The sequence below is a fragment of the Fringilla coelebs genome (genome assembly GCF_963513975.1).
Source record: "Fringilla coelebs genome assembly, chromosome: 4".
Classification (NCBI taxonomy): Eukaryota; Metazoa; Chordata; class Aves; order Passeriformes; family Fringillidae; genus Fringilla; species Fringilla coelebs.
Genome location: NC_140032.1, coordinates 56833797 through 56857339, shown reverse-complemented (window position 1 = coordinate 56857339; position 23543 = coordinate 56833797). Strand labels below are relative to the sequence as shown.

Below are 23543 nucleotides of genomic sequence, written 5' to 3'. Positions count from 1 at the left end.
GGGAGCCAGGCAGTGTCACCTCTGCTTCAGAGCATTCAGCACCTGTTGAAGACATTGAGGGGATAAATGGACGTGACCTTACTTTATCATTTAATTTAGTGTAAATAAACATTTTTTCCTGGATGCATCAAGATGACCCAGACCAGTTATTTTAATTACCAGGTCAGAGGTCACTGCTCTTTGAGACATTACTATTCCTTGTTAGAAGAGCTAACTTTAAAAAAGCCTTGTCACATACTAGGACTGTACTGAACACTGCAGAATCTCAGGACAGATTTGAAAACAGGAAACCCACAACAGTGGGGACCATGCCTTATGGCATGTCTTCATTCTCTATCCAGCAGTAGGCTACATGCAGGAGATACAAGGAAATGCAAGGAAAGTTCTGCTGCACTACCCAGCACATTACCTCTCAAGGCCAGGGTATTTTTAAACCCACAAATGTTTGACAAGTGAAAATTTATTTCCTTGACAAGTGCTAAAGGAGCTGTGGAGAAAGTGACCCTGTTCTACAGTGCATGGCCAGGAACTCTCTTGCTTTATTTTCTAACCCTGTCCAGCTTCCAAAAGGCTACTGCAGACTTGCTCAGCACAACAAATTTGGCTTACCCACCTCAAGGAGACAGAGAGTTGTTACACACCAAATGCTCAGCACACTCCAATTGCAGTAGGCTTGATCTGGAAGCTCAGCAATGTTAGAGGTGGAACCAAAATCAAGTTTCTTTACTGAAGCTTAGAGTTCCACCTCTGTCAAGGCTTCAAGGAAAGGGGGTTTTAATGGGATATCTCCATGTATCTGTTTTTGAGGACAGTGCAGGAATATCCAATATGGCTTTAAAGAGAGCTGAGAAGGCAAAACAGACCATACAAAGCTCCTTGTTACTGGATACCAGGCTACATCTGTGACCAAGTAAACTTGTTTAGAGATAATAATTTGTTTGGGAATCTGGCTATTGTACAGTCAGAGAAAATTTTTGACTATGGAGGTCATCACAGTACAAGGAAGAAGAAATTAATTTCCTAGAACCCACTTGAGGAAATTAGCACTTAAATCTGTTCCCAGTCCAGTGATTTATCCTTCAAGTCACGTTCTCATAGCCAGCAAGACCTCTCCAGCACTTCAATAAAACAAAACCAACCACCCTTTTCCTAACATCTCATTAAGAAGCAAAGCTCCCTGCAGAGCCCACTGGGCTGGCCAACACAAAACACTAGGCATTAAGCCCAAGAAGGGATGCTTAAACTGAGGTCTGAATGTCAGCCACAGGACGTGGTGTTCTGCCTTTTTTTGTTGTTTGCTTACCCAAAGCAGCAGTGGAAATTCAGTCATCATGTCCACAGCAATACAAGATTTTCTTTCCATAATGGCTATTATTAATTTTATCAGAAGCTGACATGAACTGGATGAACCAAGATGTGTATCTGCAAGAGCTCTATATAGGCCAAAATTTCAGACACAAATGGTCCTTTTCATCCTCACTCCCTCATGGGAGAGGCTGGTGCGAAACATCCCACTCCACAAATTCTCCAATGCCCAGAAGATGGGACAGATTCACCACTGTCAAATATAACACCTTCATCAGTCAACACTCTACTGGACAGGTCACTTGAAATTGAATAGGAACTCCAGAAGGAATTGTCGGGGTCTCTAGCTTGTCAGAGTGACCCTGAGAAAAGTTGGAAAGTCTCTTTTCCCAGCCCAGTGCTTGAAGGAGTCAGGACTCTTCATTTCTCGGTCTCAAGGTTGTTTATTGTATCTTATCTATAAAATTCTTTCTCCTGTCGTGCTGAGGTCCACTCAGCAGGACAGTTCCGGGCACTCTGCCTGCCCCCAGGGTGGTGTTATCTTTATATACTAAAAACTGTGTGTAGCATGTTTACACTTATTTTCCAATACCTATCACCTATGTTAGACAGTGAGCTTCTACTCTAAACCACCCTAAAAGTGCCAACAGAACCAGTGAAGATGGAGGTAGAGAAGAAGAAAAAAAGCTAGACACACCCAAGTCCCTCATCTTGTCCCCAAAACCCTTATACTAAAAATCCCAAAACCTACATTTACAGCCTGTGATAACTGTTATTACACTGTTTAAATTGCTGTGGCTTTTAGATCTTCAGGTAAAGCTGGCAATTTGTTCCACGGCCCATAATCAAACCCACTGGTGTTCTGGGCTGTGTGCCAGGGTCTCTGAGCCCCCTGGCAGGGGTCCTGGCAACTCCAGACTCCCAAAGGGATGTCCTGAGTTCCAACAGGAATCTTCCAAAAAACAGAATCCAGAAGTTTAGTTTACCTCCAATTCCAACCCAGTGGCTGTGCTCCAGTTTGCAGCAATCACTACTCAGAACCATGTGCCATGGGAGCTTGTTATCTCATCATGTATGTGTAAGTCTGCTCTTCATTGTCTTTTCAGTATATCCAATAAAGCATTAATTTGTATTGGCTACTTTTTGTCAGCATTTTATTTCCCAGTGTTGAGTTGGCCTTTTCTTCTCTGCTGGCTTGTTCATTCATTTATTTGCCACTTTACCCAGCCAGGAGAATGTCATTCTCTGAATAAATATTTGGTGAATGAACGCTCTTAATATTCAGAGCCCTTGCTAACGGCCCTCTTGGAGCTGCTTAAATGCTGAGTAACGTTTCCCTGAGTTTACCCCTGAGATAACTGCACTGAGAAGGTAGCACAGGACAGATTCTCCACTTCAGCTGTGCCAATATCCACAAGCCACTTGATGTTTGCCCCAAGTCATTGCCCCAGTGACTTGCCTATCAGCAGATGTCACAAATTCAAACTTCCCCCCAAATAATGTTTTTTTTCCCCCCATGCAGGTAAGTTTTAGAAGGACTTCAGTTGTAAGGAAAGAAGCTGCTCAGAATCATTCAAGTAACAACAGCAATGAACCACCAAAACAGTTTCCAAGGAGCCACTGGAATCCCTCCTTTGTTGCCCTTCTCTGGCAGGCAAAGACCAGCAAGGAAAACTAAGATATGATAAACTACTAATGGCACAGGGCTGCTTGTGTGGCAAAGCATTTGTGCTTCTGTCAGCTAATTCTGGCTGGAAAAACAAAAGGATCCTTTCTCTCTTGGGTTAACACACAGGGTCAGTTCTTTAATTAGAACTATAATGGATTATATGTCAGTTTTTCCCCTAGTCTGGTACACTTCCTGCTAAAAATCAGATACCTATATAAAGGAAAATCCCTTTCAGCTGGAGCATGTCCTGGATGCTTACTCAGCAAGGCATCCCAGTTCTATATAAAAAAAGCCTCTCAAGATTTTTTGCCCCTGCAAATCATAGAGTCAGCATAGTAAGAAAACACACAGCAATTTTCCTTTCAAGAAACTAGGCTGCTTAATAATTTTATTTCTCATTTGTTCAAAGAGGGCATAATGATTTTAAGTAATCTTTGAAGAATAAGATTAACATATTTCCAACCAGATTTTCCACAGACATCCAGTTTAAGCCATCCCACAGCATAAGCACATCCATTTTTTTATAATGAGTTTTGAGCTGTGGGATCTGTTTCACCCAAAGTGACCATACCAGGTGTCACAGAGAAGTTCCACCTGCTTACCAGAAAACAGACAACCCTTCCAGTGTCCTCAGCAAGTGTCAGACCAGAGAGCATTCAATCTTTATTCAATATGCTATCCCTCAGCATTGAGACAGAAGCCCAAGTGTCTTGGTTTGGAAAGACAGGTGCCTGCTAAAGGAGACAGGAGCCTCCCCTGAAATGGAGAATGCAAACCCTCCCCACCCCTCCGAATTGCTATGAATTTTAAATAAGGGGTTCTGAGGCAAAAATATGGGAGCAGGAAATAACAGTTCTTTAATAGGGAAGGGAAAAAAACTAAAAGGATAAAATAAAACAATGTAATACACTAGAACAAGAACTCGACCTGACACGCTGTTGGTCAGGGTGTTGGTAGCAGTCCAGTTGGAAAAGGGGCTGCAGTCCTCCTGGAGTGTCAGGCGTGGTTCTGTTGGAGCAGGGGAGTCTTGTAGGAAAGGGGTGTATTCTTCCTCTGCAGATCCCTGGAAGTAGAAGCAGCTGCTGTTCCTCTGGGGAATCCAGTGGAGAAAAAGCTGTGTGGTGTGTCAGAATCTCCAGATTATATCTGGGTGGGAATGCTTGACTCCTCCCTCTGGGCGGAGCATCTCACAATGGGATGTTATAGTTCTTATCAGTCATGGGGTGACATTCAGTAGCCTGTTATCAGCAGGTGTCCCCTGTGAGGGAGGAGTGATTGTGATCACTCAGAGAGAGAGATAAGGAAAATTGCCCACTTGACAAAAGACAACTCCCATACAGGTGGTAATAGAATACATCTTGCCTTGCAATCTGGAACACCAAGGAAATTCAGAGTACTTCTCAAAAGAGGCCAACGCCACCTTTCACGATACGTGCATGATTTCTCAGCAACACCTGAATACTTTGTGTGTGCAAGTGTTTCTTTTCTTTTTTTTTGGTGCAGATCTCTCCTTTTTTTTTTATTTGTGTGTGTGTATTTGTCCTTTTTCTGAGGAAGGGGAGGTTAGGTCAAGTTAGTTATCCTCTGCTTTTTTGTGTATCCACCATTGAAAGGAAATTTGGTATAACACACCACAGATCATCATCATATCAGCGAGGACAAGCAGCAAAATCTGGAGTTGTTTACTGATCTGTGTTTCCCATAAACTGTAATCTGATGCAAGCTGTTTGAGCTGTACTTGCAGCACGCTATACAAAACCTGTTCCTGTTTCTACATTGTTTGGCATGTACCTGAAAACATTTAAAAGAAGAATTTAACTGCCTTAACCATGCTATCTGGTTACCATAACACCTTCTTTTGTTTTTAACACCCAGACATGCCCAAACCCTCTGAACTCACCATTTATGTTAAAGCAGCTGCAGTGTATTAACTAGCTGTGTTTACTTACTTTGCCTGTATACAACTGTTGTCTTGAAAAATCTTCTGTCTTCAATTTATAGCTCTTTCACATAGGTATACTGCCAACATGGCTAATCAATTTACCTCTGCTTCTATCTACACAGAATTGATTTTCCTTCCTCAAACTATGGTGCTCTGAAAAAATGCACAGTTTTGCTGTTATGCTGGAGGGAATAAAATACAGAGTATTACTGAAAAGTGAAAAGGCTCTTTCCTTTTTTAAGTCATGCTCTTGCAAGGCAGTGGTCACCTCAGTTTTGGGACACTGGAACACTACAGACTACCATTTTGAAGAGTCAAAACCTTGAATAATAACCAGCCTCTGAACTTACTTCTACCACTTCAATGCAGAATACAGTTAAATTAGCACTCTTACACCCTTCCTGACAGCACAAAAGCTTCAGTTTTGTCAAGCTTTATTAGGACAGGAATATTGCCCAAGCCCTCAAATGACCACTGGAGGCTGATGGCATTTATTCCCACAGACCTTAAAATGAAAATTTTCTATCAGAACAGTTTTGACTGTTTACAGTATCACTAAACCACAGAGCTACTTAGAATCTGGTATCTTGCCTCCAACCTCAAGCCTGGTGGCAGTAAGCAGGAGGTTACACTGTTGACAGAATGCTGCTGTAGCAGTCCAAACACACCCCCTAAAAAAGTGACAGGGTCTCAATGCTGAGGTGTGCTGAAAAACAAGGAGGGAGGGAAAAGAAATTCTTCACCATAGTGTGGAAACTCTCCAGAAAGGAGCCCACAGTTCTGCCAGATTTTTCAAACAGATACTTGAGAACAGTAGGACACTGAAAACTTAAAATGTGCACAGCCTTTATGTCTTAGGGGCAGCAACCACAAGGAATGATGCAGTGGAAGGCCAAGAAAAATCAGTCACAAGGACACAAAAATACCCAGACCAACTGATCAGTGTACATTAGGTATATTTTTATTTACAGAGCAGAGATGCCTAATCAATTATAAGGTTAGACACCCAATAATTCAGCTTTTTTTTGTGTAAAAGTATATAAATATATACATAAAATTTGATGAAGTAAACATTATTAACTGTGATACAGTAAACATTCACTACTATCCTTATGCTAACAGGCATCTCTTAAAGCTTAAACGCTGATTTCAAGATACCCTCTATAAAATACCTCTAATTGTACTAGAAGGGCAAAAATTCTGTGCCATGAACACACTTTCAAAAGAGACTAGTAAAAGGTCTTTGTAATAAAGTTTACAAGATAAAAATACTGTTTCATCCCTCCCGCTTCCCCACCCTGAAAGACACAAATACCCCAAAACAGTTGCAGAACTGCAGGAAGTAGTATAGGATTACTTTTTTCTTCTTCTTTACTTTTCTTTTTAAATTAAAATATTTTTATTTCTGTATTTTTTGACATATTAATGGAGCTGCAAAAAAAATGCAGCTTTGTTAAATATTGTTATACAAAAATCTCACATGTTCATCCATGGGGTTGAAGATAATAGTGGTATTGTATGAGCTATCCCTTTCCCTTAAAACTATATACCTTATTTGGAATGATGGAGAGATTTCATAGAAAAGGCATTGGACAGCAACTGAAGAAAGGGATTAGAAAACTATTGGCAAGACAAATAAAATGCTCCAAAGCCTCTCAATCTCCTTGCTTCCACATTTTAAATGCACTTGTGCTTCAGTTTTTTATTTGTCTCTCTGTTTTTCTTCCTCCTGGAGTTGGTTCAGGACATAAAGGACAACTTGATAGCAGAAAATGTACTGATCCTGTAAGGAAAAGGAAATTACAGAACATGTGAAAAATGCCTACACACCTAAGTGCTCTCACTTGCACTTCACAGTTGTACAGCACTTTTAATACTAATTATACTATTAAATAAAACCACCATCACCAAATCCCAAAGAAAACAAAAGACCCCAAAAACCAACAACAATAACAAACAAAACAAAAAAACCCAAAAAACAACAACAAAAAAACCCCCCAAAACCAACCAAAAAAAACCCCTAAAAAAACCCCAAAACAAACAAAAAAACACCAAAAAAACAAACCCACCAAAAAAAAACCCAAAAAAACCCCAACAAACCAACCAAAATAAAACCAAAACCCACCCCAAACAAACAAAAAGGCCACAGTGGAAAAATATGCAACTTCAACTTAAAGCACATACAGACACTCCTCAGCCACTAAAGATAATATTTCATATGGGACATTTACCTTTCTTTCCCACCAAAACTACCTAAAGGAAACTAGGCACTTTACATAAGCAGAAATGAAGACAGCATGTGAATTTCAAGGACTGCACCAATGCCACCTAATACAGAACTCAGAGGACAGTGGAACTTCTTAGCTTAATCTGAGTGATAGAGGTATGGGGGCTGATAGATGTTTTGGGGTGTGAGGTGGGGACAGGCTGATAGTTTACTTATTTGATTTCAGTTTTTTTTTTTTTAACTATGACTTCACAATTCTTTCCCATTCAAAGAAAAAGTTCAGATTTTAACAAGACCCTGAGATGACCATCTCTAAAGTTAATTAGCTCTAGATGCAGATTATTCCTAAAAGACTGAACTTCTGGATGAATATATTACCAAAAGAGATCTCAAGACATATCATTGATTCACGGCAGCTACAGTTAGACCTTCTCTTCAGTTTATAATGCAACTTCAAACCAAAAAAGCTTAGCTGACCTCCTCTATAAACACATGCTTTTGAAGATGAAAGCTCACTTTTTTAAAAAAACACAGATCAAAACAATACAGCATGTTAAAAACAGCTTGTGTTTATAAATGTTAAATACATCCTGCTACTCATCTGATCCAATTCTTGTGACACAAGTGTCACATTACAGTGCACAAAGACATTGCTGTGTGCATCACAAAGCTCTCTGGCACTTCAGGTGGTTCAGTGAATGCCTGGGGAATCCAGACCCACCTCTGTCTGAACCATTCCGTGTCTCTGCAGACGCATGGTGCGCACCAGGTCCGAGATGTCGAACTACCAAAACAAACAACAAGTTAAACACACAAAAAAGACAGACATGAAGAACAAAGGAACATCCCCAGCATCAAACCAGGGAATAGAATTAGGTACATCAGTAATGAAACAAATAATTCACTACAGCCCATGTTTATCTAGTAGACAACCAGTATGTGCTGTCTCTGGGCAATCTGGGTGTGGCCCTACATCTGACACTCCCCCCTTTTCTTGTGTCTTTTCTGGACACAGGTTCTCTTGTTTACTCTAAGCTAAGCCTGCAGAAAAGAGAGTTTCAGACATTCAGAGGGAGCTTAGAAACTCTGCTGAGCTAAGCATGACATAGCTCACCTTCCTTGGAAATTCACCAGTTTTGCTGCCCCAGGCCACTGAAGGGCATAAACATAAGGCAGCTAGCACCCTCCTGTGGATCACCCTAGAAAGCAATCCCTGGTTGTGCTGGAAAAGTCAGTTCACACACTCCTTCCACCAATTGCCCGAGCCATCATGGCAACACCATTTTTACCATGCCATGCGCCAGAAGTCCACTTTGGTAGAAGATGTCCTCGCAACATCAAGCGGCACCTGGCTGCTGAGGTTCCCTGAGCTAACCCACTGGATATCAGAGCTCTCCCTGCCTGGGATCAGGGGCAAAGAAACATAGTACTGCCTACAGTGGAACAGACCCCCTGGGCCATCCCCTGGGATACTCACCTCGAGGTCTCTGCTGATCAGCCCCAGGACCACGTCTATGCAGATGAGGGTGCCCGACCTGCCGATGCCCGCGCTGCAGTGGGTGACGATGGGGCCCGCCTTGTGCACGTGCCGCATGTAGGAGATGAAGGTGAGCAGCTCGTCCGGCTGCGAGGGCGTGTCGTGGTCAGGCCAGGCCACGAAGTTCAGGTGGGAAATGTGCCGCACTTCACCCGTCTGAGGTTCGGAAACGACACCACCATCGGGCACGTGGCAAGAATAAAAAGAAAAAAAAAATGGAGCTCCCAAAGAAAAGTCTCAGAACACAAAGAAAAGTCTCTTTTCTTCCAAAGAAAAGTCTCAATACAACAAGAGCTAAACTGGAAACAACTAGTAAGTAATTTACAAGTGTGACTGAGCTGATCACACAGAGGAGTCAAGCAGCCAGGCTGAATTATTAGTGAATTCATACCCCTACATTTGCTTCTGTGGCCAATGGGAGCCAAAATTTAGAGCCTCATTAGTGTAATGAAATCACAGCCTGGCCCAAATGCTTTCTCCTGTAAAGGTCACAAAGCAGCACAAGCTGCAGCAAGGAACAGCTGCCCAGTGATGATCGCTGGGCAAAGAGGAGAAGCCCTGGGTTGCCTCTTGATGCAGACAATGCAAGTGAAAGCAGGAAAGCCAGAAGTATAAAGATAAATATGGCAACAGAGAAAAAACTCTTAAGTGTGCAGAATTAGATTCACTCACCTGAATCTCTTTGAGCTCCAGCACTCTGATGATGAAGCCCTTCAGCTGCTGAAATCCCACAAGAGCGAGGCGCAGTCTGTCATTGATCATGGTGGTTTTATTGAGCACATCTGGCCAGTAACGCTGACACTTTATCTTTTCTCCCTCGACCTCCTGAGTCATCATGGCAATCACAGTACAGTTCTGTTCCCAAACCATTTGCCAGAAATCTGCTACAGTAGTAGGAAGGGGTCCTTGGCACGCAATGTAAACGAACTCCTCGTTCCCCACGGGCATGCGGATGAAGCTGGCATTGATGTACCCACCTTCCACCCCAAGAGGGACTCTGGTGGTGTCATCTGTCATCCCCACACAAGAGAGAGAGAGACCTCATGTTAGCTGTGCACCACATCATCTCACCTTCTCACAGTACAGGTGCTGAGCCTTACGCACTCACACAGCACTTCTCTCCACTGATGCTTCCACAGCTTGCTTTAGAAGAAATAAATCACTTAAATACTTAATTTAGGACACTAAACAGTGCCTTTAATAAAGAAAAACATGTCTGCAGGAGAAATATAAATCAGCAGACAGGTGAGATAAGCGATTTGAACTGCTGCAACGCTGAAAAACAAAGGTTGAGTTTTCCTCACATAGAACTAACCTCTCAGTTCTTACTTCTCAACACCTAAAACACAGAATTTTATGGCAGGACATTTACTGAGAATAGTACACGTCTGTTTTTCCAATCCTGTATGGGTAAAACTGAAAGAACCTTGTCCGCTTCCACATGTATACATCATTTAAGACATGGGATCTGCTCAAACAACTGAAAAATCTGTGAACATCCATCCCCACCTACCACAGCATAGTAGTATATTGCTCACTGATCTTAAACTGCTTCATAAATGCTTGCTTTATTTTCCTCCTTACTAGGATCAGGAATCAAACCATCCACCATCTTACCATACAGGGGGTAACAGAGTGTCAACTGTGAATTTCAAATGAGTTAGGACTTACAAGGAAGTATGTTTTTATATCTGTTCTTTCTCCTGTTCTCCTTTGCTTGTCCAATCAAACACTGATCCAGAGGTTTTAACTCCTGAAGGTTCTGAAAAGAAGCAATTACATGTGCATTAGGAAACACTGATTGGTAAATAACAGCAAGAGTGGTTATGTTATCAAGTCATTAACAAAAAGAATAATTAAAAATTAAATCCTAACGTGGATATGCAAAATAATGCAGTCACAGGAAGGAATCTTTTACACAGCCAAGAAAATGAAATGAACAAAAAAAAAAAAAATCAAACCCTATACACTACAGTATTTTACCTCATTCTCTCAAAAAAGAGATCATGTAACACGGCTGACTTAAGACTTTGAAAAAACTGATTTCACATTCAGCAGCTGGACTTTACAGCCTTTGTCTATGCCTGTTTACATTATATTCACTTGGTAATTTACCAGAAGCAAGAATGATGCAAAAAGCACCTATGAACTGAATTCAAACTGATCTCATCTCTCTCTTGTGGGAGAAGGGAGAGAAGTCTTTGGTGTCAAGTCTTTTCATCTCTTTTGAGCTTCCAATTAAAGAGCTGTGGAATTCAAGGCAGTGATGATCCAGCCATTCTATTTTTGTTTCATACTGGGAAAAAGGACTTTAAAGGACAAATAGTTACTCACTTCAATTTCTTTAGAAGGGACTCCCTGTTCCAGCAATCCACGCAACATCCTGATCACTGACTTCAATTTGGCTCCTGAATATTTGCCTCCAGGGAGCACATTCACAGTAGGGAGTGCAGAGATCTCTTCATTTGTCACTAGGGGGAAATCTAGCAAAAGATATAAATAAATAGCTAAAACCAGGGAAACATAAACTGAAGTTCACAGTTGGATTTGCATCTTGCTGTTCACTGCCTGTTTTCTCCTGAATGCGCCCATACACAGAGAGAACACACAGCTCTCCTCTTTAGTTTCACAGGCAAAACCAAATTAACTAGCAAAACCAGTAAGACAAAATCACCTCTGATGAATCCAGTGACTAAGGGGAGTATTTTCCTGAACTTCTAATAAATACATTGAAACAAACTTAAAGTACATTTTAAATTTAAGTTCTTCACACAATAACTTCACACAAAAACGGATGGACATGCACAGGGATAATTCAGAACTCTCTACATTACAGTCTGTGACTTGTTTTTAGCACTAATACTCAACATGTATACAGCACATCTTACAATTATCTCTTGGAAGGACTTTTTTTTCCAAAACAGCTTGCCTCCCATCAGGCCTTCAGTGCTTCTCTGAAGCACAACAAAGTTCATAAACCAAGAATCTCTCTGGTATTGCAATTAGAAGTGTCCTAAACCTACTGACTTAGTCTGAAGTATCACATGGATTATCCTTTCTGCTTTAAATGAAAGCAAAGGACTGTATACAAACTTCAGGAACTTACATTTCTAATGCTAGCTCAAAAAAAATGAAGACTAAATTCTGCCAAACACATCAAACTGTACAGATGCCACTCTGCCACATTGACCAGCACTGGAAGAATGACAGTCAAGATAAAAGTAGTGCCTAATCTGAGCATGGGGTAGCTGGGATGTGAAACACATGATGTATCAATCTAATCACAGTCAAACATATATTTATTGTTGCAGCTTTTGTGAGACAGATACTGAGGAAGGAAGTATCTCAGCTGGTCCCAGCTTTTTACAACTACAGACACATTGCCAATTCTTGTTCCTATTAACTCTCACACACTTACCACACAAAAATGTAGAGATCCTTCCCAGAGCATTGCTGAGCTGTTAGAATCCCCCTTCTACCTGTCATGACACCCCCAAAACATATCCAGGATGTCTCAAAATTCACTTCTGTTTATATAATGTGACCCTGAAGTTTCCCAGTGATGATGTAAAATGTCCTTGCCTTTATTCACACGTTCCTGGCCGACTGATTCAATCGGCAGCTCATCGCTTCCCCACGTGATCTCCTCCTCATCTGCCTGGCTCAAGGAAGGCTGTGGAGGGGATCTGTAAGAGGACAAGGTATGGAAGTAAGAAATAACACCTAGAACCAACACATTTGCAACCTAGTTAAAAAAATAAAAAAACAAACCCCACCAGAAAGTAATTTATAGCTACAACTATTTCTGGACGGGACCCCTATACCAGTGATCTCAAAAACCTAACTTTTTCGCCCCTCCCCGCCCCCCTCCCCCCCCGCCCCACCCTTTTTTTTTACATCCCCAAAGGGGATGTGAAAACGTAGCAGTGGAAAAAGAGCCAGGGATATACAAATCTAGTAAAAACTACCACTGCAATTATTTTTCAAAGGCTAAGCAATTAAATAGCATCCAACAGCAGATTTGTACCACTCACACAATTCGCTACACTTGAGTACCTATTTTCAATTGCAAGTTTTCTAGCTTTGTTGAAGATACTGATGAATGTATTAAGTATTTTAGGTCATAATGTCACCAAATCTCAACCCCAAACTTCCTACAAGTTTAACAACATAAAACCATATACATTTTCATTGAAATTTCACTTGGACTAAAATTATTTCACTAAGAAAAACAACCTTGGGAATATCTAAAGTTCAAAGTGGCTCAAAGGGATAGCTAGCTAGCAGCTTGGTCAGTCATATGCTTCATGCTCCATGGAAAGAACAGTAATCCCCAGGCATCCAAATGGGAGCTGATGGAGCAGAGGAACTCTACATTGGAGTTGCAGTGCTCTAAAATCAGAAGATGCAACACTAATAAAGGTTGTATAGATTTGAACTGAAGACAGCATTGACTGAATGTTGTCTTCACATTCAAGTACCCAGCTGTTAGCACAATGTAAATTATGTTATTTGGAGACATCTGAACACAGTCCAGTTACCTGCTACAACCACATATGAAAGCAACAGATAACAGTAGGGTGTAGTAAACCACATAAAGCTGACTAGTATTCAGGAAAATTACAACTTTTAAATAAGGAACAGACCAATAGAACAATTCAACAAGACATTGCACAGATATTTTATTTGGTTTGTTTTGGGGGTGGTTTCTTGTTTTTTTCGTTGTTGTTTTTCTCTCATTCCAACATACTACACTTCAGACTTCCAGACTTCATGGGTTTGCTTTCAAGCAACACTAGAAAAGAAATTTTACCTTTCTGGCACAGCTTTTACTTCACAATAGTCTTCACAACCATTTACATGCGTTGCCTAGAAGAAGAAGTATTTCAAAAACACATTAAAAGACATAGTTGCAACATTCACATACTGCAAATTTTAAAAAATTAACAATTACAGGGACTATTCCTGAAGGGTACTAAGTTCAAAGCAGCACATAATGGAAGGCTTTCCTCTTTCAGACATCTCATTAACCCAAAATAACAGAGGTTGAGAACACTGAGCACTTGGAAAGATACTCTACTGTAACAAGGCCAAAAAGCTCTATTAAAATCACTCCTGACTCTCAGCAGCAGTAGAGTCACCTAATCTTTCCCCAGCTGGCTTTTTTTTTGTTTCTAATACTTAGAAACCCTTTATGAGCTAAGCTTGATAGTGAAAACTTCTGCCTCAGAGCTGTCAAGCCACAGTTCCTACACTGTGGATATGGAACACACCTCTAAATGACACACACTCCCATTCACACCTTCCTCAGCAGACAGTGAAGACTGTGCAGCACAGAGGAAGGCATTTCCATCCTTCTTTCAAGAACAACTCTAGAAAATCATTTATACTTTTTAGGCCAACTTGCTTTTCCACTGCCATACCGGGACAATTTTACTCATGGCTCTCCCTAGAGCACATTGACACAGAGCCAGATTCCTGATTTGATTTTCAGCTCTACTAACTGGACAGAAAGCTGCAAGAGCCAGGACGTGCGGGAGAGACAGAGTTCTGCTGATTTAAAACAAGAGACAAAACCCAGGCATCCAGTGACTGATGTAAAACAGGACACACAATAACATAAGAGTAAACCACATATAGAAGTTATTCAAGCTAATGAATTTATCCTAGCAAAAAGCAGCAGGAGAAGAAATTTTCAACCCACATTTTGGACAGTAAGGTCTACACAGCATTCATTTTCACTGTGACTGCTTCCCTTCTTTGAGCAGGAATCACTGAAATCTTTTAGATTAAAAAGCTGAAGTAGCATTTACAAACTAGTTTTATTACCACTCTTTTTGAAAAAAAAAAAGCTGATGGACTTCATATGATAGTGTAAAATAACTTTAAGCTTTGTTCTCTTACATAGGTAATTTATGATAATCATATGCTATTTAAAAATAAATGTTTACACACCATTTGAAGTTACTACCTCTCTCCTTTATATGCTCTCATTTAAAGGACATGTAATGTTATTTCCACCAATTCTATGCCAATAAGGAAAAAAATTGAAAGAGCACTTGTCAGCTTCTTGCCATCCTACCTCTGAAAAATCTTCAGGTAAAGATGACCCATCACAGTCTGTGTCCTCAGACTTATCTTCTGTCACCCTTCCATTCATCTCTGCTGAACAGGAAAATCAGGAGATACAGCATAAACACACCAGAAAATGCCCAGGAGCACAGATGTGAATCCTGTTCCACCTGTCTGGCACCAGACAGGGAATACAGGCGCCAGAATAACCAAGAAACACTTTTGAGGCCCTTTGCTACCAGTGTGTTGGAAAATAGTTCTTACTGTATAGGATAAACAGACTTTAGGTCTCTTTATTTTATAACTAGAACAGCTGCCATGTTATGTGAGGTTGTTTGCACAGAGTATCTGTGTCACAGCATAACTGATGGACAGGCTGCAGCTACTGAGTTACCACATTCCCCCTGCCCGTGGTTTTTCTGCAATTCAGTGAGGTTTAGACCAGCAGTAGGTCCAAACCAGGATTCTACTCACTCTTTGCAATAACAAAATATAATTAGGACATGCCAGATAAAATCTGACTTGTATCTCTCTGCTGTGGAAGAACCCTGCTGCCATACCCTATGGATTCAATTCAGTCACAAAGGACAGTCTACAGGAAACTGGAAGTACTGGAGCTCCAATGATATTCCTCAGTTGAGATCCTGGCTCCAATGATATTCCTCAGTTGGGATCCTGGCATGGCCAGAACCTCAGTGATCCCTGACTTCTAATGCAATGACCAATGACAATAACCCAATGACCTTGTAGTCATGACCTGAAAGAATTACAATTTTGAAAGGTGTATATTGAGTTTTAGAAGGAATCTCTACAGAAGCAGCAAGCATCTTGCTTGAATTTTTGGAGCATGCATACAGAGTGTGACACTACAAAGGAACTACAAATCCTACTCCTCACTACATTTGAGTGAATAACAAGTAAAACTGAGGAGATGGAATGAAGCAAGAAAAAGGTGTACAGTCAGAAGAAGGTACTGAAAAAAGGCCAATCTTTCTAAAATAGACAAAGCAGGTTGGTGAATTGTTGGTTTTGAGAGATCTCAACACATTTCCAAGTTGTGCAATCTGAAGTCAATGAAATGCTGAAATGCTTCAGCACACCAACATGACTGCAACTGCAGGACCAGCTGCCCAAACAATAGGAATTTCACTCAAGAGACAACTCTAGAATAGGAAAAATTTTTTTCCAGATTACTTAAAGAAAAATTCAGATTTTTCAAACCAGAACCTCACTTAATACATTGCATCTCAAATTCAGGGTAATCAGCAACTATTTGCCTGTGTTCAGCTTGGGAAACTTCCAGTTCAGATATCAAATCAATGTCAATCAACTGCCCCTGTTGACAAATCAACTGCTTACTTGGCACCTTGTTTCAAAGTGATTTGCTGTCAGTGATGTTCTTTTCTAATGGCTCACATTACCTGGCAGGTGATTTTCTGATGCAGCCTTCTTGAGATGTAGAAGACTCTGAGCCTCTGAAGTTGCATTATTCTGATTTAAGAGGTTCTGGGCTTCCTCATCTACAACATCTAACAGATACTGGACAACTTCATTGTGATCATCCTCATCGTAATACTCATCATCTGGAACCTCTGTTCCTGAAGACAAATAGTTCAAAATGACAAATTTTCCCAGTACACAATGGTTTGCAAGAACTAATTTAAGGGGGCAGACACGTGGCACTATTTCTAGCTGTTACCATGGCCTTCCTTTATTTCTCTCTAACACAAAATCCAATTTCTATAAATCTGCGTTCAACATCAACTAACTCCCATAAAGCAAAGCACAAGACTTGGAAATGATATTCTAAAAGTGACTGCCAGCCTAACATTTGCTTATTTCAGCATATTCAACCATGTTGTGATTCTCTTGCACTGGTGCAATAAATGCAGAATGATGCAGTGCCTATCTCAACTCCTCTTACCTGATTTGTCAATGTGTTTAGGAAAATCTGACGTCTGGTTGGTAAATCCAAGGGAAGGTGCATCTTCTGCTCCTGAGAGGTTCATCAGTGCTTTCGTGTGATGGATACTGTTTTCTGTATTTCCCTGAGAAGGTCCCAGGATGCCATTGCCATTGAGCTGAGGAAGCAAAGAACAATTAACAAATTGTTACAAATTAACTCTTTAAGTGCCTGACAGTTTGTTGAAGCAGCAAACAACCACTAAAAAGTTCTCTCCTCAGCAACAAATAAAAACCTCTATACATATCATCTGAGGTATCTGAGTGATGGGTGGGAAGTTTCACATGACAAGAGCAAATAAAAAAAAATTAAAGCAACTAAGAAAAAAACCCCCACATGGTGATGAAGCAACAGCTTCTACAAGAGAACACGTGGTAGTACTTAACATTATTTTAATCCCTATAAAATGTATGCAAGCTTCAGTATTTTTGGTCCCACTACAACAGCATTTCTATGGAAAAACTAAGGGGGGAAAAAAGAAAGAAAACCACCTAGCAAATGTAATACAAAAACATCTGCAGAAACTGTGGGCTGAATGGAGTATTCTGGATGATAGCCTTACATCCTTCTCATAAGACAATTTGTCTTCCAACAAAGCAGTGTCAAAAGAAAGAGCAGATCAATTAAAAAAACTTGCATATTTATTATGATCACTGCTTATTCATGTCAATTGATAAGAGTGGGTTTGTATACTTTGATCAACAGATTGTTTCATTCATTTATTTAGTTTTAAAAGTGTTTGAAGTTTAGATTCTTTTGTCTGGTTAATGGTAACAGGCACAAGAGAGGAGTGTTTACCTTGGGTCCATAAGCATCAGTTGACTTCTCTGTTTTATCACAGGGATCACCATAGGAACAACCTAAACAAAAATGGGAAAAAAACAACTTCTTCTCTGAAATTAAATCAGCCCCCACTGATCATTTTTATAAAAGAAGCAAGTATTATTTAATACCACATTATGACATGACTGGTGACGTGATTTCTGTGAATTGCCAAACTTCTGTCTGAATGACTACGCTTCACATAATGGCTTTTTGAATGTTCTATTTAATGTGATCAGAAAGCATGAATGCTAATACAAATAACCAACTCAAATCAAAGAGAAATGCTGATAAATAATTTAACAACTTACAGTGGAAACGTGCACCTTTGACAACCTTGTTGATTCCCTTTTCCTCAAAATGTACAAGATACAGCCCCACAAACAACTGTCATTGACTGTTATTTTTTTAAAATGTCATCTGACACTTGAGTCCTTCTTCAAAGGAACCCTTCTGCTGTATATTAGAGAGAATTTCTAAATTACACAAGAAATAATATCATAAAGCACTATTGGTGAATCTCTTTTCATGGAGCTTTTAGAGGAAAGATCAAGCAAACTCCTGTAGGAGCTGGTCACAATAAGCTGGACTAGGATAGTATCTTATGGTCCATATCATTCCTTTATTTTTATAAACAGGTGAATTTCACTTGGTATGAGTAAGCACACAGATCTTACCATTAGCTTTCATTGGCCATGGACTTGAGTTCTCGGGGCTTTTGGATTTTGGGAACACCGCATTACCATCTCTGTGAAAAGAAATATTTACAGGAATATTTATTTAAAAAATAAGTAAATCACAGTAATTATTTGATATTGAAATAAACAGTACTACTGGTAAAACTGCTAATCATTCCCAACCAACTTGGTGTAATTGCAAACTGAGTGAGAACACATCCAATCCCCTCAGTAAAGAAATGGAACTGGACTGGCCCCAGTATGGAGCCTTGGGGAAACCCCACCAGCACCATTCACCATCACTCTCTCACCCCAGCCAGTTTTTAACCCAGTGAAGAGCATCTCTCCAAGCCATGGGCTGCCAGCTTCTCCAGGAGAATGCTGTGGGAGACAGCAGCAAAGACTTCACTCAATCCAGACACATCCCCAGGCTTTCTCTTATCCACCAGATGGGGAGCCCATCATGAAAGTAGATCAGGTGGCAAGGCAGGATCTGGCTTTTCTGAACCTCTGCTGGCTGTGGCTGATCCCCCTGTTCTGTACATGCTGTGTGGTCACACTCCAGGTGATCTGTTCTGTAACCTCCCCTAGCACTGAGGTCAGCCTGACAGGCCTGTAGCTCCCTGCATCCTCCCTGCAGCCTGCAGATGGGTGTCACACTGGTCAACCTGCAGTCACCTGGGACCTCCCTGGGGAGCCAGGACTGATGACAAATGATGGAAAGTGGCTTGGTGAGCTCTCCTGCCAGCTCCTTGCATATCCTTGGATGAATCCCATCCATCCTCACAGACCTGTGAGTGTCCAAGTGCCACAGCAGGTGTCTGACTAATTCCTCCTGGATTGCAAGGGGTCTATTTGAACACTTGGAGTTCATAGGTGGACACAGCCTAGCGTTCCCAAGACACACAAAGCACAGCAAGTACCAGGTACCCTTGTGCTCCACTGCAGCACAAAAGCTGTCAATTTACAGACCCTTCCTGTAGAGTCAGCCCTCAGTAAAATGTGGTGAATCTCCTGTCATACCAGGAACAGGTTTTACTCATACACTCATACAATCATGCAAGAAAAACAAAAAGTACAGGGAAGCATCTGCTTCCAGAACACACCTGGTTGCTTTGAGCACCACTGTTGGGAGGCACGTTTCCAGCATTCTTTTGGCTTCTTTCAGGGTCATTCCTTGTGTGCTTACTCCATTAATGTAATGGATAATATCTAGTACATGGAGACTCTCCTCTCTGGCAGCAACTGATCTGGGGAGAATGTCACTAATATACACAGCTTGATAAAGGCTGTCATGGCCCCCTGATAAGGACAAACCTTCGTGGGGAAAGAAGGGGAAAACAATAAAAATCGAGGTTTATTTGTAACTGAAGGGGAAGATTTTCCTTTAGGGCAAAAAGCAGGTTAATTCCATGTTACCTAGCTCCTCCTTATGGCACATCAGTGTAATGTCAGGCAGCAAATGAGGCAACACTGGCATCTTTGGTAACTCCAGAACACGCCCTAGCACTAATCTGACAGTCCTTGGGGCAGCTCGCAGAAAGTTGACAGCGTCAGTATGGCTCATGTTGGTGACATCGATGTCATTCACCTGCAAGGACCAAAGCAACACAGGTGTCCTGGTTAGGTCCCAAGTAAGACAGCGTTACTGAGGAAGAAGGAAGGAAGGAACATTGCTACTCTCGAGTGCTACTGAATCATGCCTCTCAGAAGGTGCATATCTTTATCCTTTAACCACATTTGACTTGGCCTACAACACAGTTCACTTTTTTTTTTGACTCAAAGTTGTCCTTTTTGTGCAAGCCCTGCAGATGAAAAGGTGAGTTCTCTCACTTTTATGAGTCGGTCTCCAGGCCGCAGTCTCCCATCGCTTTTGGCAGGATCCTGAACGATGTCATGAACGTAGCAGCCGACACTGTCGCTACCTTTGGTCACTGTGAAACCCAGACTGCCCTTGTCTGACTTTGTCAGAGTCACTTGGAGCTCCACCTCCTAGGGGGACAAAACAGCACTTTACAAACAGGCAATCAGAATTTATTGAATTTAAGACAACTGATTTACCTACTGATTTAAGTGTGACACAAGCCTGGAACAACATTTCTTATCAGGCTCAGCTTAAATGCTTCAAATAAGCATCTCTAATGAGTTCCAGACAGAACCAAATAATGTTTTACATGGAAATAACATGGGGCCAAAAGTCTATGAATTAAACAAAATTTTGAAGGGACACAATAAAACTCACACCTTATTTTACCCTAATCTAGCTGCCATATATAAGAAAGGCTCTGTATTTTTAAATATCTCAACGCATCCATAATTATTCAGAACAAAGTAAGTGAACATATTTTGCTACAGTGAGACACAATACCATAGAGCTTATCTGGAAACTGAATATATGCACGTGTTTTGCCCACTTTAATTTGCATTAATTTTGATTTGAAAGATATGGATCCGTCTCATTTGCATTAAAAAAATCACAGAGTACCAGGAAGGAGAAAAACTTCTGAAGAAGGGACTAAGAAAAATACAGTTTCTTGTCAAAATGGGATATTGGCTACCTATAACATGGAATACCCTCACAACCGGGATGTATCAAGACTCCATTTTAAATTTTTTCAATCTTTGAACAGATTATGTGGGGATATGGAAGTCCTTTCTGATGCACAAGACATTTCTGTGGTGTCAAAACCTTTCTCAGAAGAGCCTCAAAAATAGGCTCCATCTGGCAGCAGAACAGAAAGTCTTTGGTATTCATATTTATAAATGTAGCAAAGAACGGGGTCTCCTGATGCCCTTGACGCCTCAATTTATTCTCTGACTTCTGAACAACCACCTAAAACTAAAAGAGCAGAAGCAAGATATCTGCCATTTAAGCTTCCTCTGAGTACAAGGTTGAGAGGTGGATAAATATTTAATGCCAAGGCTTCCAGAAAGAAATGACCCATGAAATGGACATACACACATCCACCTATGTACACATGCATGCCTCCACATCCACAGAGGGATATGTATCAACTCTTCAAGAGCCACACAGAAAATACTGGCAGACACTGGTATGAGCAGCTGCCATTGATTACAACGGCAATGTATGTGCCATTTATTAGGCACACACCCAGAGCAGTGCAAGTAAAACCTACAGCTATCCCATTTGTAAAATAATGTGCCTAATTTCTATCCACTCTCAAAATCACGGCTAAAACAACCACAGCAGGACATTTATGCTCCTGAAAGACAGAAATAGTGCATTACTGGCTCATATTCTTCAGCATTTTTTTCCAGCTGGGTGAGTAATGAATCTATTTCTCCCAGGTGTGAAGTCAGCTCAGAGACAGGAGTAGCATAACAGTCATTTATTAACATGGATGTGGTAACATCAGGTACAGTTCTACAGGTTGGGATCACCGGCAAATCCAAAGGCAGATCACTACAGATAAAGCAGGAAAAAAAAAAGAAAAACAGGAATAAGTACAGTGTGGCTGTCATTCATAAATTAATATATGAACCAAGGCTGACTTTATGCAGCTCTAAAAAGCAAACCAAGAGAAGCATTTCTATGAATAGGTCCAATGAACTACTTCTATAAACATTTCTGCAGGATGATGAGGATCATTATCAGCAGCATACCTGTCCTCCAGCTCTGCCTTGCTGGGAGCCTCCTGATCAGGATACAGGATGGTGCGCACAGTGTCCCTCTGGCCAGGGTGTGCCTCGTACTGACCCTGTGCCCGCGCCTCAGCTTCACCTGAGCCCTGGTACAGCGCTGAGCTCCAGCCCAGGCCCACCTGGGCTGCTGACTCCATCACCTCCTCATCACCACTTCTGCTGCTGTCACTGTAGCTGTCTCTTCTGGAGGGAGATTTTAGCCTTTTCTTGCTCAGATTAGTAGTTTCATTTTCATCTGAGCTGTCACCTTGTTCTCTATTTGATGGACCAGAAACTTCTCTGCCGACCTCTGGAAAAACTTGTTGGGGCGAATGGATGGGGGTCTACAAAAGCAAAAGCATTTAATTCACAATAATCCAGTTCTGATGACAAAAGAAAGTTTCAAAGACTGCATAAAATTACCAAAAAAACAAGGAGTCAGTGGCTACTGACTGAACTGTTGAAACACATCACAGCAGGCTTTCAAAAAGTTCAACGCAACTTGGCCAAGACAAAGTGTGCAAAACTCTGAAACCTACACTCCTAAAAAATGTTGAATTCATTTAAGAAAAACAAAAATACTTTAGCTTCAGAAAGCCTACTGACAGATGCTTTTAAATGATGCCCAACAGTCTTCTATGCAACCCTTCCAACCAGAAGCTGAGGCTCACAGAGCTACTGAAGACAAACCAACCTCACAGAGGAGGGAAACAGAGAAGCTGTCAACCAAACAGCAACAGTAACAGACTACAAAAACTAAGATAATTTATGCCAAAGAGTGACTGTTAACCAAGTTATTAACCACCACCAGACTGAATAACAATTTTGCCAATTGTCACATATTCCCAAGAATTACGTCAGCCAGCAGACAGAAAAGATTTAAAAACTTCATTTATGCTTTCATGGTCAGATTCTTGTGTGTATGAACACATCAATCTGTGATAAAGAAAAATTTTGGTTTTCCTCTTCTTTTAATCTGCGTTTTATTAAAGTTCCTGTTAAAATTTGATAAAGTTCTAATATAGTTCCTGTTATTCCACATTACAAATAGGTCTATTATAGGAATAGTTATTTGTGTTATTAGTTTGCTCAGTTGATTATCTCTCACTCCAATCCTAACGTCACTTAAGTTTGTATTTGTCTATTTAAACTTGTCTCATCAGACTTGAATGATTTTATTGTTTGAAAATAATGTTGAAGTAACTCAGAACCACAGAATCAGAGTATCCTGAGATGGAAAAGACCCACAAGGATCATCCAAGCCCAATTCCTGGCCCTGCACAGGACAGCATCAGGAATCACACCTTGTCCCAGAGAGCCATGTCCAAATGCTTCTTGAACTCTGGCAGGCTTAGTGCTGTGATGAATTCCCTGGGGAACTTAAACTGAAGAGACCTGTCCCCATTAGTTTTACACTTTCCTGTACTATGGAAAGCCTAATTTTCAGGCAATTTGTCCTCTACACTCTCTTTTGCTGAAACACATTTCATTTCCACTTCTTCAAGTATCCTAAAATGGCCTTCTGTTCTTTCAATTTATTTACTGGAGCATGTTGAAAATATTCTTTGTGATACCTCTAATTTCCAGGAGGTAAATGTGACAACCTTTTCTCTGTTTTTACATACATCAACACCAAATTGGTGTTTTGCAGAATATCCTTCACAGAAATATCCAATTTCTATCAGAT

The 23543-nt window shown here is 40.8% G+C and overlaps 1 protein-coding gene across 5 annotated transcripts in view; it reads right to left on the bottom strand.

Moving 5' to 3' along the window:
- Positions 1-6246: 6246 nt before the first annotated feature.
- Positions 6247-23543, bottom strand: part of PTPN13 (protein tyrosine phosphatase non-receptor type 13) — a 112078-nt gene continuing 94781 nt past the window's right edge. For 4 of the 5 annotated variants that reach the window (XM_084205011.1, XM_084205014.1, XM_084205012.1 and 1 more), the window contains 18 exons: positions 21839-22200; positions 21464-21638; positions 20048-20206; positions 19634-19805; positions 19321-19531; positions 18215-18285; positions 17514-17575; positions 16677-16833; positions 16174-16350; positions 14763-14845; positions 13494-13549; positions 12263-12366; positions 11015-11163; positions 10352-10442; positions 9353-9690; positions 8621-8836; positions 7865-7927; positions 6247-6699 (listed from right to left, as the gene is read on the bottom strand). In XM_084205011.1, coding sequence (XP_084061137.1) covers positions 6619-6699; positions 7865-7927; positions 8621-8836; positions 9353-9690; positions 10352-10442; positions 11015-11163; positions 12263-12366; positions 13494-13549; positions 14763-14845; positions 16174-16350; positions 16677-16833; positions 17514-17575; positions 18215-18285; positions 19321-19531; positions 19634-19805; positions 20048-20206; positions 21464-21638; positions 21839-22200 — 2727 coding nt within the window. In that variant the 3' untranslated portion in view covers positions 6247-6618. The remainder of the gene's footprint in view (positions 6700-7864; positions 7928-8620; positions 8837-9352; positions 9691-10351; positions 10443-11014; positions 11164-12262; positions 12367-13493; positions 13550-14762; positions 14846-16173; positions 16351-16676; positions 16834-17513; positions 17576-18214; positions 18286-19320; positions 19532-19633; positions 19806-20047; positions 20207-21463; positions 21639-21838; positions 22201-23543) is intronic. The other variant, XM_084205013.1, reaches the window with a different exon arrangement.